General features: G+C 45.9%; 1 protein-coding gene across 3 annotated transcripts in view; it reads left to right on the top strand.

Moving 5' to 3' along the window:
- The first annotated feature begins 7,435 nt into the window (after positions 1 to 7,435).
- Positions 7,436 to 15,173, top strand: part of PLCB1 (phospholipase C beta 1) — a 306,384-nt gene continuing 298,646 nt past the window's right edge. For all 3 annotated transcript variants that reach the window (XM_005486821.3, XM_005486820.3, XM_005486822.4), the window contains exon 1: positions 7,436 to 7,575. In XM_005486821.3, coding sequence (XP_005486878.2) covers positions 7,477 to 7,575 — 99 coding nt within the window. In that variant the 5' untranslated portion in view covers positions 7,436 to 7,476. The remainder of the gene's footprint in view (positions 7,576 to 15,173) is intronic.

The following is a 15,173-nucleotide window of genomic DNA, read 5'->3' as shown; positions in this document are numbered from 1 at the left end:
CTGGACTTGGGTCTCAGCTTATCTAAGCTTTCTTGTAAGATCATGGTCTCTTGGGGCAGTGATAATCCTTGCTCTGAGCACGCTTCCTTTGTGTCAGAGACTGTAACAAACACTGCAAACTGCTAAAATTGTGTTTGTGCAGAAGGAGGCTGCACTCCTGCCTGAATCCCTGGTGTATTACAAGTGTAGAAATCCCTTAATGTATTCTTGGTACTGTAAAAGCAAGTAACTTCTATTATTTTGTCTTCTCTGAAGTAAATAAAAATATACTTTCTTTAACTGGCATCTACATTCAGATGAATTTTATAAGCAGACAATCTGCTGGTAGATGATCTGAGATTTCACTGTGGCAACACTGGTGGGAGAGTGTTAATTCAAATGAGCACCTGTGCCAAGCATTTCTTGGGAGTGCTGCAAATCTCATTGTGTAGAGAAGTCAAGAGGTGTTTTTTATTACAGCCTGTGATGTTCACTCAGCTTTGTTTTGCTCAAAGTCCTTTACTGCTGGCTGCTCTGAAACATAAGGTTTCCTTACAATAATTGCTTTTCCTTATTTGAAATTATATGTCGTGACCTTTTATGTGTTTACAAGACTACTGGGAAAATGAATGTTGAAACTTAAATTCATCATGAGCCTTTTCATCAAAACCGTTGCATAATCTCAGCAAAAAGACAATTGCAAGATCATTTATTTGCTTTCAGAGTGCCTTTCTGAACTGGCACCAAAGCTCATGGAATGGCTTCAACCCAAGTATGACTGGGGCCCTTCAGTTTAACCTATTGGTCCTTTTCTTCTCCCTTTTCCTGGAACAAGAGCGCTTTTGGGTATTGTGGAGCTGAATATCTGATACAAGATGCGAGTGAGGCAACCAACATTTTGCAGTGATCTTGCAGTGCTGTGGAATAGAGACACTGGCTGGTTCTCCCTCTGCTCCTCCTGGCTGTGTTTTGCTGATAAATATCAAGATGTGGCCTTATAAAAGGCATTTTTCCTGCCCTGTAGAACCTCCTCCTTTCCCTGGCAGTGTGTCAGTGCCTCCTGGTTGGTAAATAATGTTTCTGATTGCTCAACAGGCACCCTGTTAGAGCAGATTGCTTGGCAGTGAGTGCTTTCCTTGCCACACAGGGACAGGAGCAGCAGCAGAGCCATTCCTGAGCCTGCATCCCAGCCTTTGTGCTCTCACCTCAAATCCTAGAAAACTCTTCATTCCTGGTGAAAAGGGCTCTATTTTTTATCAAGAAAATGCACTACATGTTGGAAAATGCTTATTGTGGGTATTAATAAGAGCATCAGAGTTTGGCTAGGCCATAATAGCTTTCAGTTTATTATTCAGGTTTGTAATTTTGGAGGATGCTGCTGTGCTGAGGCACTGGAATTTGGGCTGGGACAGCTCACAGGTTGTGGGAGGCTGAGTCCTCTCTTCCATTCCATGTGCTGTCAGGGACCTGAGCTTTATTCAGCTCAGCAATATTAAAAACTCTTCAGCTTCTCTGAAAAATAACTGGGAATTGAGTTGGTTTTTTTTGGCCATTAAGAGTTTCAATCCACTGCAGGAGATGTGGCTTAAAGACCTGCATCACAAGAAAATTGCTCCAGGTTTTAGAAGCAAAGCTGAAAAGGAAGTGTTTGCAGCTACGTAAATGGTGTCCTATTGCTTTCTGACTAATGTTGTGTCACTTGTGGAATTTCACCCTTCACAACTGCAGGTTCTGTAAAATAGCCAGGATTGTAATGAAAGTCTGATTCATGACAGGCTATTACAAGAATATTTCTGAAATGAGCTTAGAGAAAAGTGTCAGTGGGAAAAGCATAAAGTTTCAAGTGGCCTCCTCCAAGAGAAGGTATGCCATCAAAATCTTTGTTTTAATTTAGGAGTATCATGAGATAAAAACAGCAATTGGGAAGTGTAAAAATTGAAAATTTATCAAATTTCCCATGCAACAAATGAAATACAAATTTTCTCCTTAAATTTTTAGCATCTGAATGAGTTGCAAACACTTTCTCTAAATGTTTAATGGAGTGAAATGTTCCTGCTGGTGTACAGATGCTTAATTTTTAGGGTACTTAAACCAAGCCTTGGTCATCTCCAGAATCCAGGGTGGGTGCTGGGCTCTTTGCCTTTAGGAATGCAATGGACAAAAGCCATCTAGAAGGACCTTAAAAGATGGATTCCTTTGAGTTTAAGGAAAGAGGATTGTGCCAGACCTGTGAGCACTTCTTCAGACTCATAATCTTCCATCTTTCTAAAGACAAACCACCCTGCCACCAGCTTTAATATATCCATTTCTTAACTGAAGCAAACTTGTAAGCTAGGCTGAAATGAATTGGCTACCATGGGACATGACTCCACCATGGTAATGGGAAATGCATCTGGGAGCTGTCAGTTAAATATTGCTCTGTCACAGCAATACATGCAAAAGCTTTGTGGGAATTGGAGCTGGGAGTCCAGAGCAAGTGTGTGCTGACTCATTATGTGCATGCTGGGCACACATGCAATGCAGAAGCATCTTTGTGCCTCTGAAGGATACCACGAGGTTTGTGTGATTTTCAGACCCTGCAAGAACAGCACAAACCATCGTTCTTCTCCTTGCATGGAGCACAGAGGGGCCATTCATGCAGCAGCTTCTCATTCAGAGCACAATTTCTGCTCCACACAAGGGCTGGGTGTTTTCAAGGCAATTGCTGCTTTGGGTATTTTTGTGTTTTAGTTCACCTCACAGCTCAGCTTGGATGTGAATTAAAGCAGGTGAGAGGGCTCTGATCTGCCCGTGCAGCTGGGACAAAAGCTGGGAAGAGCTGCAAGAGAACAAAATAATTCAAAGGTGCACATGTTGCTGGGATAAACAAATGCACAGCTTTGAAGTCAGGGGCAGTTTACCCCACCTGTGATTTAACAAACCTGGTAGACCATGAAATCTTTAATAACTAACTTCAACCTTCTTAAATGTGCTGTATGATTTATGGACTGGTTTTAACAATCTCTAAAAAAAAGTATCATGCTGTAAATTGAGCAGGGAAGCAAGAACAGGTTCCAGTACCTAAAAGGTGAATTAACACTTCCTAAGGAATGCATTAGCTCGCTCTTTAACTTGCCATTTTAATTGTTGAGAATGGCAATAATTCTGGGTTCTTCTGGAAATAATTTTGGGTTTTTTAGCAGAGGTTAAGTAGGCAGGGAGTGTCAGGGGATGCAGAGAGGGGCCCATGGGATGGAGCAGCATCAGGGAAGGGTCTCTCAAAGCAGGGCCCATCCCAGTGCAAGAGCAGGGTGAGAGGTCTCATGGGTGAGGAATTCTGCCAGCAGCACCTTCTGTCCAAACCATCCTCATTCTTTTGCACACAGGGTGTTTTCTGGGGGTTGTGGGCTGTTTCTGGTGATGTGGAGTTCCAGAGGTGCCAGCTGTGCCTCAGGTCACAATCCATCCAAAATAAATCATGGTTCCAGTGAGTGTAGCAGTGACCCAGCCACTTCATTTACACAAAGACATGCTTTGTGTCATAATTCTCATCACACTGCATTAATCTTTATTCTCCCAGTATTATACAGACATTTGTGATTCTGATGTGAGGGAAAATGAGGATGATTTCAACAGGAAATGGACTCTTGTACGAGATTCCCCTCCCAGTTTCTGTGCAGCAGCTGCTGTTGCCAGGCTGTCTGTGTTGCTATGGTGGTGGTTTGTGTGCCAGAATTTCATATTCACTCTACATTCAGTCACCTGATTGAGTGGCTGTGCCACTAAAGTTCTCCCTCCTGAAGATGGGGTCTGTGTGTGTGGCACCTGGGGAGGGGAGCAGGTTAAACATCCACACATCCCGCAGTTTACAGGAGAATGGGCAGATAGGCACTCCCAGTAAATCAGTGACTCCTGCATTTGGATGGTGGCATTTCTCAGCTCACCTCGTGGCACTCCTTGGTGAGGTGGGAGCTCTGCTGCCTGCGTGATGTGGAGTAGCTGCTTATCAGAGGGACTGAGCTTTCATCAGAGAGATTTCTCTATTTGTTTTCCAGAGTTGTTCCATAGAACTTAATGATCCTGCTCCCACGGATAATTAGAGTATAATTTGACCCAATTTAAAATGCAGTAAGGATGGTAAACTCAGCTTCACTAGAAGTATATCTTTAATCCCAAATCCTGCAAAGACTTAGGTTTAACTCTTAGTATGCTCAGTGCACCATTGCAAGGCTGAGGCCCTTCCTTCTCTTCAAAATCTGCAATTACACCAATGAACTCAGGATAGCAAATGAAATAGAGACCTTAATACATATTTCTCTGAACCCAAATTTAAAACAGTAAATTTAGGTTTTAGTGCATTTCTCATATTACTTCACAGAGTCTTTCTGTGTAGCTTTTGCCATATCTTCACTTGACCTGACTTTGGTCAAAGCCATCTGTTATTTACATCAATTATTGCTCTTTTCCTGTCTTGTTTACACACACATCCAGATGTGTATCTAAAACACTGTGTAGTCAGTTATGCCCCTGGAAATGAAATATTGGTGCCTAAGCCCCTTACATTAAAATTAATGCTTTATGGGTATACTGCATTCTAACAACTTGTATTATCCATGCAAGGCAATCCCTTGACTGTCTAGGCTGGGATTTTTGAACCTAGAGAAATTAAAATATCCTGAAATAGCTCTTGCAGCAACATGAGACCAATATCCCATCTGATTTGTAGGATTTGGTATAAGCATTTGAATAAGCCTATTGCTGAGTGGGTTTTTTTCTGGCACCACATCTTTCCTTCACTCTTGGAACTGGAAGGGGCTGAGTGAAGGAAGAGCAGAGAAGCATTTGGATGTTTAACTGAGGCTGTGGAGGAAGGTGTCTGGCTCCTCTGCTGTGAGGCTTGGTCCCGTCATTTAAGGACAAGATCTTTGTACTCTCTGGGTGTAACAATCCTGCTGAGTGGGGCTGGTTTCCAGGTCACTGATCCCCAGCTTTGTGGAGAAGGAGCTAGATTGAGACAGCTCTGAATTTGTGTAGGCAGTGTGCACCGGCACCAAGAACTGTGCTCCTTGCTGCAGCAGATGCCAGTGAGGCAGTAGCAGTAACACATGAGCCAGCTATCTGGGTTGAAACTAAAATTCCCACTGACTTCACAGAGCCCAGGATTTTTCAGCACAGGCTGAATCATAGGCGCTTACCAGAGCTGTTGTTTAAAAGGCTCAGGCATCATGCCATTTCCTTGGGTGCTGCTTCTTCCTTTGGATGGAAAATTCCTCAGATACCTGCCATGTGGAAGGTGTGTTTATCTTCAGGCAAATACTATCAGTTTAAAATATTCAAGTCTGAAAAACCATAGAGTTGCTCCGAACTAAACTTCCCATCTGTAATGATGGGCACCAGTATCAGAGCCCATCCTAAACCACAGGCCCTCTTCTTCCATGTTCACATCAGTGGTCGCTGGGAGCCTCTGGCTTCATCGTGAATCCTGAGATATCATAAATTGTGATTTGTTTTTCCCTAACAAACACTGCAAATGAGTCCAGGCCAAGTGAAAGTGGATTTGTGGGTTTGTTGAGAACTGCCACAGGAGTGCCACCATCCCTGGCAGGTTTACATCTCCCCTAGCTCTGACTGCTGGGAATGCAAGAGCTTCAGGGATCATGAGTCAGCTCTGTAGCACCAGTACTCTCTGCTCTTATTTTCTGTGGATTTTAGTAGCACTTCCATTCTTTTGTATGCTGTATGAAAAGGCAGTTGTGAAAATGGCCCTGAAAATCTCTCCCTTTTCCCCCATCACTGAGCAAGCCCATCCGAAGGCAGAATTGGTTATTTGTGCTTTAAGTCATGGCAAATGGCTGGGAATTACAGCACAGCAGGCAGAGAGCAGGCTCTCATCCTGACTGGAGTGACACCCACGTCTGCAAGGAAGGTTAATAAGAACAAAAAATAGATCCAATGGGTTAATTGGCCTTGAAATGTGTCTGCTGCATGCATGGGCTATGGTGAGGGAGCAGGTTCACCTCCCACTAAAGGCAACCAAAAACTTTCATTGAAGGGGGGGAATCTGGAGAAGACCCAGAGGAAAAGCTTTAGTGACTCTTTACAGTAAGAGCAAATCAGCAGTCTAATATGCCAGTCTGTGGCTTTTTAATTAAAAAACCAGAACCAACATCTCCACACTCAGATTGAAGAAAAAAAACTTAGTACTCTTTTGAAATATCATTCCTCCAAACTAAGTTAAAAATACATTCAAAGCCTTTTTTTTTCTGTGCAATTTGCTTTGTCTATAGCAGAAGTTTGGCCTGGTGCCCCTAAATCCCAAGGGTCAGTTGGGAACTCCCACAAAGAAATTAGCAATCTCATGTGCTGTGTTATCTGATGCTTTATCTCTATGATTGCAGACAGGCTGTCACAGAGAGGAGGTCATTGGTGGAGCACTTTGTTCTTCAAACAAATTTTCCTTAAAACCTCTGGATTTGGATTTTTGCTGGGTGAGAGGATATTTTTCCATCTTCATGCCTTCTGAGTTGAGTACACCTAAAACCTGAATTAATGTCACATTCCTTTGTTCTGAGGAAGCCTCTTTACGACATCAAAAAGCTGCGGTAAAGCACTTTGCGTATTTAAAGCGCCAAGCTTTGGGAGTTGTTTGCGCCACTCTTTCAAGTAGAAGTTTCGCATCATTGTGCGGGCTCGGCGCTGTCCCTTGCTTTTGCCATGACTGTTCGCTCCAAACTAAAGGCTGAGAAGTTTCACTCAACAGGAGGGAGAACTTCTGTGTTGAAGGCGGCAGAAGAGCTGTACAGAGAGGCTGTGGGGTCTCCGTGTCTGGAGACATCCCAAACCTACCTGGACAAGTTTTTGTGTCACGTACCCCGTGTGCCCCTGCCTTGGTGGGGATGCTGGGCTGGCTGATCTCCACAGGCCCATGGTGAGATGGAGCGGGACAAGAAGCAGGGACACTCATTCTCGCTCCCTTCTCCTGCTCATTTCGGAGCGGTGCCGGAGCCCAATGAGCGCTTCCCGGGGAGGGAGGCGGGGTGCGTCTCCCATTCCCAGCGTGTCCCGGCCGGGGCCGCGCTGCTCGGGAGGCACCGGGCGGTACCGGCAGCCGGGAGGTGGCGCCGCGGCGCCGCCGGCGCTGCCCTGGGCGCGGGGGAACCTCGGGGGCCGAGCCTGGCGGGAGGAGGAGCGGCTGAGGCGGGGAAGGGAGAGGGAGGGAGCGAGCGGAGCGGGCAGCGCGGCGGCTCCTCCGTGCCCTGCGTGCGTGCGTGTGTGTGCGAGCGGCGGGCGGGCCGGCCGTATATAGAGGATGTGCCGCCGCATGGCTCGCCCCGGCCGCTGCCGCGCCAGCTCCCTGCGCCAGCAGCGCCACTGAAGCCGCTCGCCCTCGCCGCCCGCCGCCTGTGCCGGCCTCCCTGCCGGGTTTCCGGCGTCCCTCCGTCCCTCCCTGCCGCCTCGGCCGCTCGCCGCGGCTCCTCCGCGCCGGGGCACAGCTAGCGCGGCGTCCATGCGGGGCAGATGGCCGGGGCACAGCCTGGGGTGCACGCTCTGCAGCTCAAGCCCGTCTGCGTCTCCGAAACGCTCAAGAAAGGCGTCAAATTCGTCAAGTGGGACGATGTGAGTAGCGCTGCCCTTCCCCCGGCGGGGTTTGCGGGGCGATGGGGCGGGAGGGCTGCGGGCCACAGAGGGGTCCCCGCCGGGTGTCCCCTGCCCCGCCGAGGGGTTGAGCGCCGGGCGAACTTTGTGGGACGGCTGTCCTGTGGAATCGCGCTGGGCTGGCTCCGTTCGGAGCGCCTTCCTCCGCCGCCTCCCGGGGTGCGTGTTGCCGCCTCTGTGCCCGTAGCAGAGTTGTTTCAGCCTGCTCCCTCTCGTTCCTCCTCCCGTCTCCTCCTCCCAGCCTCTCCTGCTCCTTCTGCCTCCTGCTCCTCTCGCTGTCTCGCTCCTTCTGGTGGAGTTGTCAAGCCCCGGTGTGTTCTCCCAGTTCGGGTACCCTTGGTCGCTTTACTACTTCTTCCTTGGCTCCTTAGGGCATGAGGCTGGCCTCACCATCGCATCTGCTTTCCCTGCACTGCTTGCTGCTTCCCAGCCCTTTACATTTATATAGCCTCAGTAGGAAAGGAGTGTGGTTTCCACCTCACCTTTGGCAGAGCAGCTGCTGGGCAGCTGGGATCTCTTCCTTGGTATGCTGGCCGTGCCCGGGACACTTTGGGAGGGAAGGAGAGCTAACCGGCAGAGTTGGCATTTTCGAAGCCTGCAGGACGAGTCCTGTGCTGGGTTTTGCTCCGGCAGCACGGCCCTGGCTGTTTGTGTCTCGGTTGTGCACAGTGCAGGTGCCCCAGAAAGTCTGAGAGTGCCATCGGGAGACTGAGCTGAGGCACAGAAATGGCTGGGAGAGAAGACAGGCAGCCTGAATGCCGGGAGAGTTGTTGAGGATGAGTTGTTTCAGAGCTCTTGTGCGTTTGCTGTGCTAAAGACAGCAACACCTGGAGGGACAGCAGCGAGGGAGAAGGAGCAGCTCGTGTGTAACTTGGCTTGCTCTATCTCGTTCTTTTGTCGCTGCTTTCAGCCTGTCCAGCAGCCCAATGTGTGAGCCTGACCCCTGTAAACCTGCGATAAACACTCCCAAGGAGAAAGAGAACATCAGAAACCAAACAACCTGTGGTGTGAAGTTTTGTTTACAGTAATAAGCGAACACGGTGTTGAAAGGCTCAGGAAACTGACCTTGTCTGCATGCCAAACAGTGGCTTTGATACAGGTTCTGCAGTTCAGGAACTAGGCTTGAGTGAGAAAACGTTTTCTTCGGGTTGACATTTTCCTTAGGGTAGGAAAAGGCAGCCTTGTCATTTGCAGTTATTGTTTTGTTTTTGGTAAGTTACCAAGGAATTTCCGCGTGTGTATGCTGAGGTCGAGCTAAAGATTGAGTCTCCAGACTGCAAGCCCAAGCCATCAGCCAAGAGTTTAAGTTATTACTATTTCTCAGATAGTAGTTATATAGATAGAATTAAAAGATGAAGAGGTGTTCTCCATGCACAGTGGATGTTCACCTGCCTGCTACAGGCTAGTTGGTAAAAAGATTTAAAATTGTAAACCTGAAGGCTGCATTAAAAAACAAGGCTAAATTCTGGAGAAAGATCTGTGTTTTGGGTTAGAGGTGCCGCTCAGCAGTCCACAGGTGTTGCCTGGAGTGTGTGAGGTGAGTCCTGTTGTGTTTAGCGAGTGCTTTCACTGGCAGCCCTGTGAAAGGTGATGGCTTTTTAGGCACACTGTGATAATTCTGGCAGTAACTCATTGTTGACCATGCACCGTGTGTGTTTGTGCACATTCCCCACCCCTCATGTCTTGCCTGTAGTGTTCTCAGCAGTGGAAACCCCACAAAATCCAAGGTTTCAAGGGAAGGCAGTCTGCTCTGGCTCACATGCTGATGTTTGTTGTGCACCATTTCTTTTCACTGTGTGTGAGAATGGGAGTTCAGTTCTTCCATGCCTGGGCACTGGGGCAGCCTCCATCCTCTCCTTGTTCCCTTCCCCGTTGTTTTGGGATGCAGTTTAAAGATGGTCCTGCTGACTTTGCTTTGCATTTCATGAACCAGAAGTGATGGTTGTGAATTCTTACCACTTGTACCAAAGTTTTCCTAGCTGAGCTTTAAACCTTTAAACTGCTGAGAATTTTCAAGTGGGAATGCTGGGAGCATTTAAGCAAGAGTGTGAGGGGGGCTGAAGGAATTCTGTTGTGTGGAGCAGCATCACTCCAGATCCCAGACAGGCAGATGGAAGGCATGGAATTCCATCTCCTCTGCAGACCATCTTCAGTTTCTATATTGAAAAAGCATTAGGATCAATTAAAAAGCTCTGGCTTTGCAAGACAAGTCACACTTGCGTGCTTTGGGATTGGTTGTAACACAGGCCTCCAATGCCTGGTCCACTGTTCACAAATTCTATTGGGGATCAGGGTGTGAAGCACTGAACCCAAACAGTTCATTGTTGTCCTGTAACTTTGCAGAAAGCAAATTTGAGAATGATACGTTGCTCTTGTTGTGGAGTTTTGGATTCATAAGGCACTGAGCAGAAATAGCTGCTATTGGTATCTGTGAGAGATAAAACTGCTTTGGTCTTTTTTTGTGGCTGTGTCTAAAGCCTCCTGACTGCTCTCCTGGCTTTGGACAGCTGTGCCCTTGTATTCCTGGAGAGAGCTGACACAGGGGGCTGCATCCCCTCTGCTCCTCCTGATCAGTTTCCAGTGGGTTAATAAATAAATTAAGTTCACAGGTGAAACTGTTTTTGGTAAGAGTTTAAGCTTAATGTAGCAGGATGTGTTGCTAGGCTGAGAAGGGCAAGGAAAGCTGAGCATCAAGAGCAGCTTCTCCCAGAATTATCTGTCCTGAGGGCACAAATCTGCTCTGGCTGATTCTTTCCTTGTTTCTCTGTGGCCTGTGGTGGGAACAGGATAGACATAACTGAGGCTCAGGGCACAGCTGAGTTGATATGTTCTCAGAGCTGTAATTGGCACACTCCAGCAAGTTAATGTGATGGTGCAGGCTCAAAAATAAGGTTTGTTTTCATTTCTTGCTTTAAAGGCTTTATCTTCCCCAGTGATATGTACTTTGCATAAAGATTTTGACTGAGCTCTCAGTGGCTCACACTGTTTACTTTCACTTTTAAGTGAAGTGTATTGCTAAGGTGAGTTCTACCTAAATTGAGGGCCAGGACTGCAATTTTCTGGCCACATCTTTTTTCCTTAAGCACTGGATTAGTGCAGCAAACCTGACTGGAGGCATTGCTTAGTGGCTGCAGAGCTTCCCCAGGTGAGCAGCAAAACGGAACCCAGATCTTTTAAGGTTTTTTAATGCCTTTCTCTTAGAGCACTTTGTCTCAATAAAGCATTTGTGAGCTCAGAGTGAACGCTCTGGAGATTTGCGGCCTTCTTTCTCTGTTTAGAATGTTTTAAAGAAGACTATCAAGAGTATGCCCTTTAACCTTACAAGTAAACATAACATCAGAGCATCTTTTATTATGGATAAGCTGAGATGAGACAAATAAACAACTTGGAATTTTTCAGAAGTTACTCAAAATAACTCTTTCCCCCCCTGCCTTTTTTGTTTGTTTTTAAGCTGTGCACAAGGCTGCCACTCCAGTACATTAGTGAGGACATGAAAAATGAGAAACCATTGTTCTGTGTGTATAAAACTAAAACAATAAGCTGAAGAGTTTATTTTTTTTGTGAACACTTTCAGTCTGGAGTGAAGAGGTCAAGTCCAGCATTCCAGAGATTTTGCTGTTTCTTCTCTGTTGCTAATCTTTATGTAGTAAACAAGTTTCAGCTCTGGGCTATTTAAAAATATTTTATCTGAATGAGTGCAAGTTGTGGCTTTGGTCTTGAGATTGAATTTACAATTCTTAAGAGTTAATGTTTAGTAAATTGGAAAGCCTGAACTTGGTTAGCTCTGTTGAAAAGCTCTTTATAACTTCAGTGTGGGGGGAGAATAAGATCTGGATCTGCTGCAGATGGGTTAAATGCCAGCCTGGGAGGATCTGGTGTTCAAGTCATGGATGACATCTCTGTTCGTGGAGTTTTGGAGCCCTTGGGAGTGTTGGTGGATACATGGGAAAGTGAAAATCAGAGAACAGCTCCTAAATAAGTGAGGATTGTTTGGGAGAGGGAAGTTAACTGGGAATTTGGGTTGTGTCCTGTGTGCTTTCCTCACTTCAGTGTTTGAATGCTCAAGTTTTTTTTTAACCAAACCTGGAGTGAAACAGTTAATCCACAATTAACCCTTGCAGTCCATTTCTAACTATGCAGCTTTTGATCTATTAGAAAGTAAATGCTTCATAAGCGCTTTTAATTTATTTTCACAAGGCCCGTTAAATGACAGAATTTTCCAGTTTCCATTTATTCTGTTGGAGATCCAAAAAAAGACCAACATTTAAATCTCCTAATTTTTAATCTGTGATTAGGTACCTTGGACCTAATTTTCAGCCTGCAGTGCCACACTGTCAGGTGCTCAGAATGCCTCCCCAGTGGTTCTGGATGAATTTGAGCTCAGCATCTCTGAAAATTAGAAAATGAAATGTGGAAATGTAATTCCAGTGCTCTCTCAAAATCAAAAGGCAGCATATATGCTGATGTGCAGATTGGTTTAAATTTTTTTTCTCAGCATCACACAAGAACTCTGTGGCCATGGTGAAAATCTTCCTGGTTGGCATTTCACTGCCTTTGCTCTCAAGTTCTCCCTTTATTCGCTGTTCTTCTTTGCAGCCTGTGTCAAGTTTGCTTTCTCTGCCTTCAGGAAAAAGGGCATTTATATCCTTCCCCATTATTTCAGGGGCTCACTGCAGATGGGGTGGGAACTTTCTCCCTTTCACTGTTCAGCCTGAGGAATTCCTTGGTTCTGATTGTCTGGGTGATCCTGTTAATTCAGTCTGAGTTCACTCAGGGTATTTTGGAATTATCAGGTGTGTGACCCTGTGCAAACTGGAATTCTGTCCCTTCTCCTTTGCTCCTCCTTCCCAGGCCTGGAATCCCCCTGATTTGTGGGGTGGCAAGAGAACTCTTCTTAAGGGCTGTCCCCAGGTCTGTGCTCAACCAGATTTTAGGCCAAAGTGAAAGAAATGTTCAAGAATATTTTGCCTGTGCCAGAAGGAGTCCATCTTTCTTAGCTTTGTGTTTCTGCAGTTTGGCAGAAAATTTTCCAGAAGATTCAGGCAAGTGAAATAATGATGTGCCAAAGTTTTCAGGTTCTATTTGGGGACGTTCAGTGTCTCTGGAAATCTGAGGCAAACCCAGGAAAGAGCAGCCAGCCTTAATAAGGCAGTGTCATGAGCCCCATCTGTCAGAGGAGCTGAGGACACAGCCTGCTCTGCTTTTCTTTTGAGGATCTGTTGGTGTGCATTTTGACTGCAGCTGTTTCTAAGGAACATCATCATTATCTATAGGTGATTTATGGAAACACAAGCTCTTCTGGCTCGTGGTCATGGAATAAAAGCTTCCACCTTGTGCACAGCCAGGCCATGGTGGTGCTCTCATAAATAGGGTCAGAAAGGAGTGAAACCCAAGCTTTCAGCTCTTCACTAATTATCTTTGTGTGATCATCTTTACTGGTCAGTGGCAGTGGAATTAATGGAGGTGGCACTTTTTGCTCACTGGTGTTCCAGGTAGTGTGAGAGCCCCACTCTTAAAACCAGGCTTTGAAGCACCCATTTAATTGTGGGTTTGTGCATTGATCCTCTGTGCCTGTGCTCTGCTGTGTGAGGATCACAGAGCTCCTTGTGGCACTTCCTGGGCACAAAGTGGAAACCTCTTTGTTTCAAAGTACAGAACGCTGAATTTGCTAATGCAAAAGGCTCTGAGGTTGAGCAGCCAATTAGGAGGAACTTAATGGAGTAAGTAGAGAGCAGCCACATTACTCCTTTGAGGCTGTGGGACTGGAGGAAAGTAGAGAATTGGCCCTAAGTCAGCAGAGACAAAGGTGGAGGACTTGTAAAGGTGAAATTAAATGCCCTCTAAAAAAGATTCTGGTCACAGCTGGGTTTTGCCTTGCTCATCTCATCCTGCACCTTTTTCATGTGCTTGGAGTTGCCCCAGGAGTCTGGCCTGCTGCTCAAGGGGCTGCTTTGTTAATATCCACAGGGATGGATATAGGATATAGGCTGCCCCCCTACTGCACATTGAAATTTCCAAACCCTTCAGCTTCTGAGATGGGCAACACTTTTTTTTTTTCCTTCTTTATCTCACTTTTGCATCTGGTGGGTTATGGGAGATATGGATGTCTGGCCCTGATTTGTATGTCCTTGAAATTTTGTCGTTTTAATGTTCCTCCACCTGTGTCGTGTTCTGTCCCTAACCCTTCTGTTCAGAGCTGTGGTGGTTGGTCACTCTGTTCAGGAGAGTTATGAGGTCAGCTCTTTGGGTGAGGAAATGGAATTAATGGACTCCAGGATACTCATGAATGACTGCAGGTGTGTCCTATGGGTCATAAACCACAGCCATTCCCTTACCAGTGCAGTAATGTTTGTAAATAAATGCACCAGACAGTTGCAGGTTGAAGCAAATGCCTATTTCAGAGCCTTGAACTGCTGCTTTTCTTGACTGTATATTGCAAGAGGTTTCTTCAGGAGTCCTTTTGATTGTTTTTGCAGATTTGTATAACAGCAAGAGACCTGTCCCAGGTGCCAGAGGACTCTGCTTTGCTCTGCAGTGGCTGGAAGGACTGGCAGAGCTGCCTCCAAAAGTTGATTTATTATTTCCATGCCTCCACACCCAGGGCTGATGGTGGCATCTGATGTCAGGGCTTTACCAGGGTGCTAATTAACCTGCAGAGCATACAAAGCACGGTGCACATGGCTTTCATTGCTGCATGGAGCAGCTCCTGAGGCACATCTTGCACAAACATACGCGCAGAGTTCTTCTCAGATCCTCGTGTTCATCAGCACATTAATGGTACTGTGCCTGGTGTCAGAGTTAATTAAAAAAACAAATAAAAACCCCTGCACAACCAAACATCTGTCTGGAGCTGAGATTCCCAGAGCAGGACTCACCCTGTCATGATGAAGTTTCCTTTAGGCCACTGATGGATATTGAAGGTTCTTCCCCCTCATCCTCTGCTTTGAGCCCGATTTTAGCTAACATTTTACACGTGTACAGAAGTATTGCTGTTATAGCTATGTGTCATCAAACACACTTTGGGTTGAAATGATGCAGCAGAATTAGTTAATCCTGGACACAATTGCTCTGTGTCTGTTTCCCATCACTTCCTTCCCTTTCCCCTGAAGTTCCTCACACCTCATCCAAAGGCAGGAGGACTCTTAGTCTTCCTTTCCTCATTTTATATTTTCATGCACATTGATGACACAATGAAATAAGGGAAAAAAGTTAGGTTTCCAGAAAAGGGATTTTTTTCTCTTTTGAATAGTGGAGGTCTAAGAACCCTTTTTTAGGTTCTTGTGGATACAGATTCCTTCAGGGTCTCATTTATTTTAAACCCAAATTTGCATATTGCTTCAAACAGCATCCAACTCTCAGGTGTACAGGATGTTAAAAACTAGGAAGAAATGGAGGGGAAATAAGATTCTGCAAATTCTGCATGTCTGCTGTGTTAGGGAAGGGCAGTGTTTTAATGAAGGGTCAGTGACAGAGCCTTGGGCACATCTGGGACATTCTCTTTTGGTTTATATTTTTGATTTATATTTTTTTGGTTTATATTTTTTGGTTTATTTTTTTTG

The sequence above is a fragment of the Zonotrichia albicollis genome, chromosome 3 (genome assembly GCF_047830755.1).
Source record: "Zonotrichia albicollis isolate bZonAlb1 chromosome 3, bZonAlb1.hap1, whole genome shotgun sequence".
NCBI lineage: Eukaryota > Metazoa > Chordata > Aves > Passeriformes > Passerellidae > Zonotrichia > Zonotrichia albicollis.
Note: the sequence above shows the minus strand (reverse complement) of the source record. Positions and strands in the feature narration are given on the sequence as shown.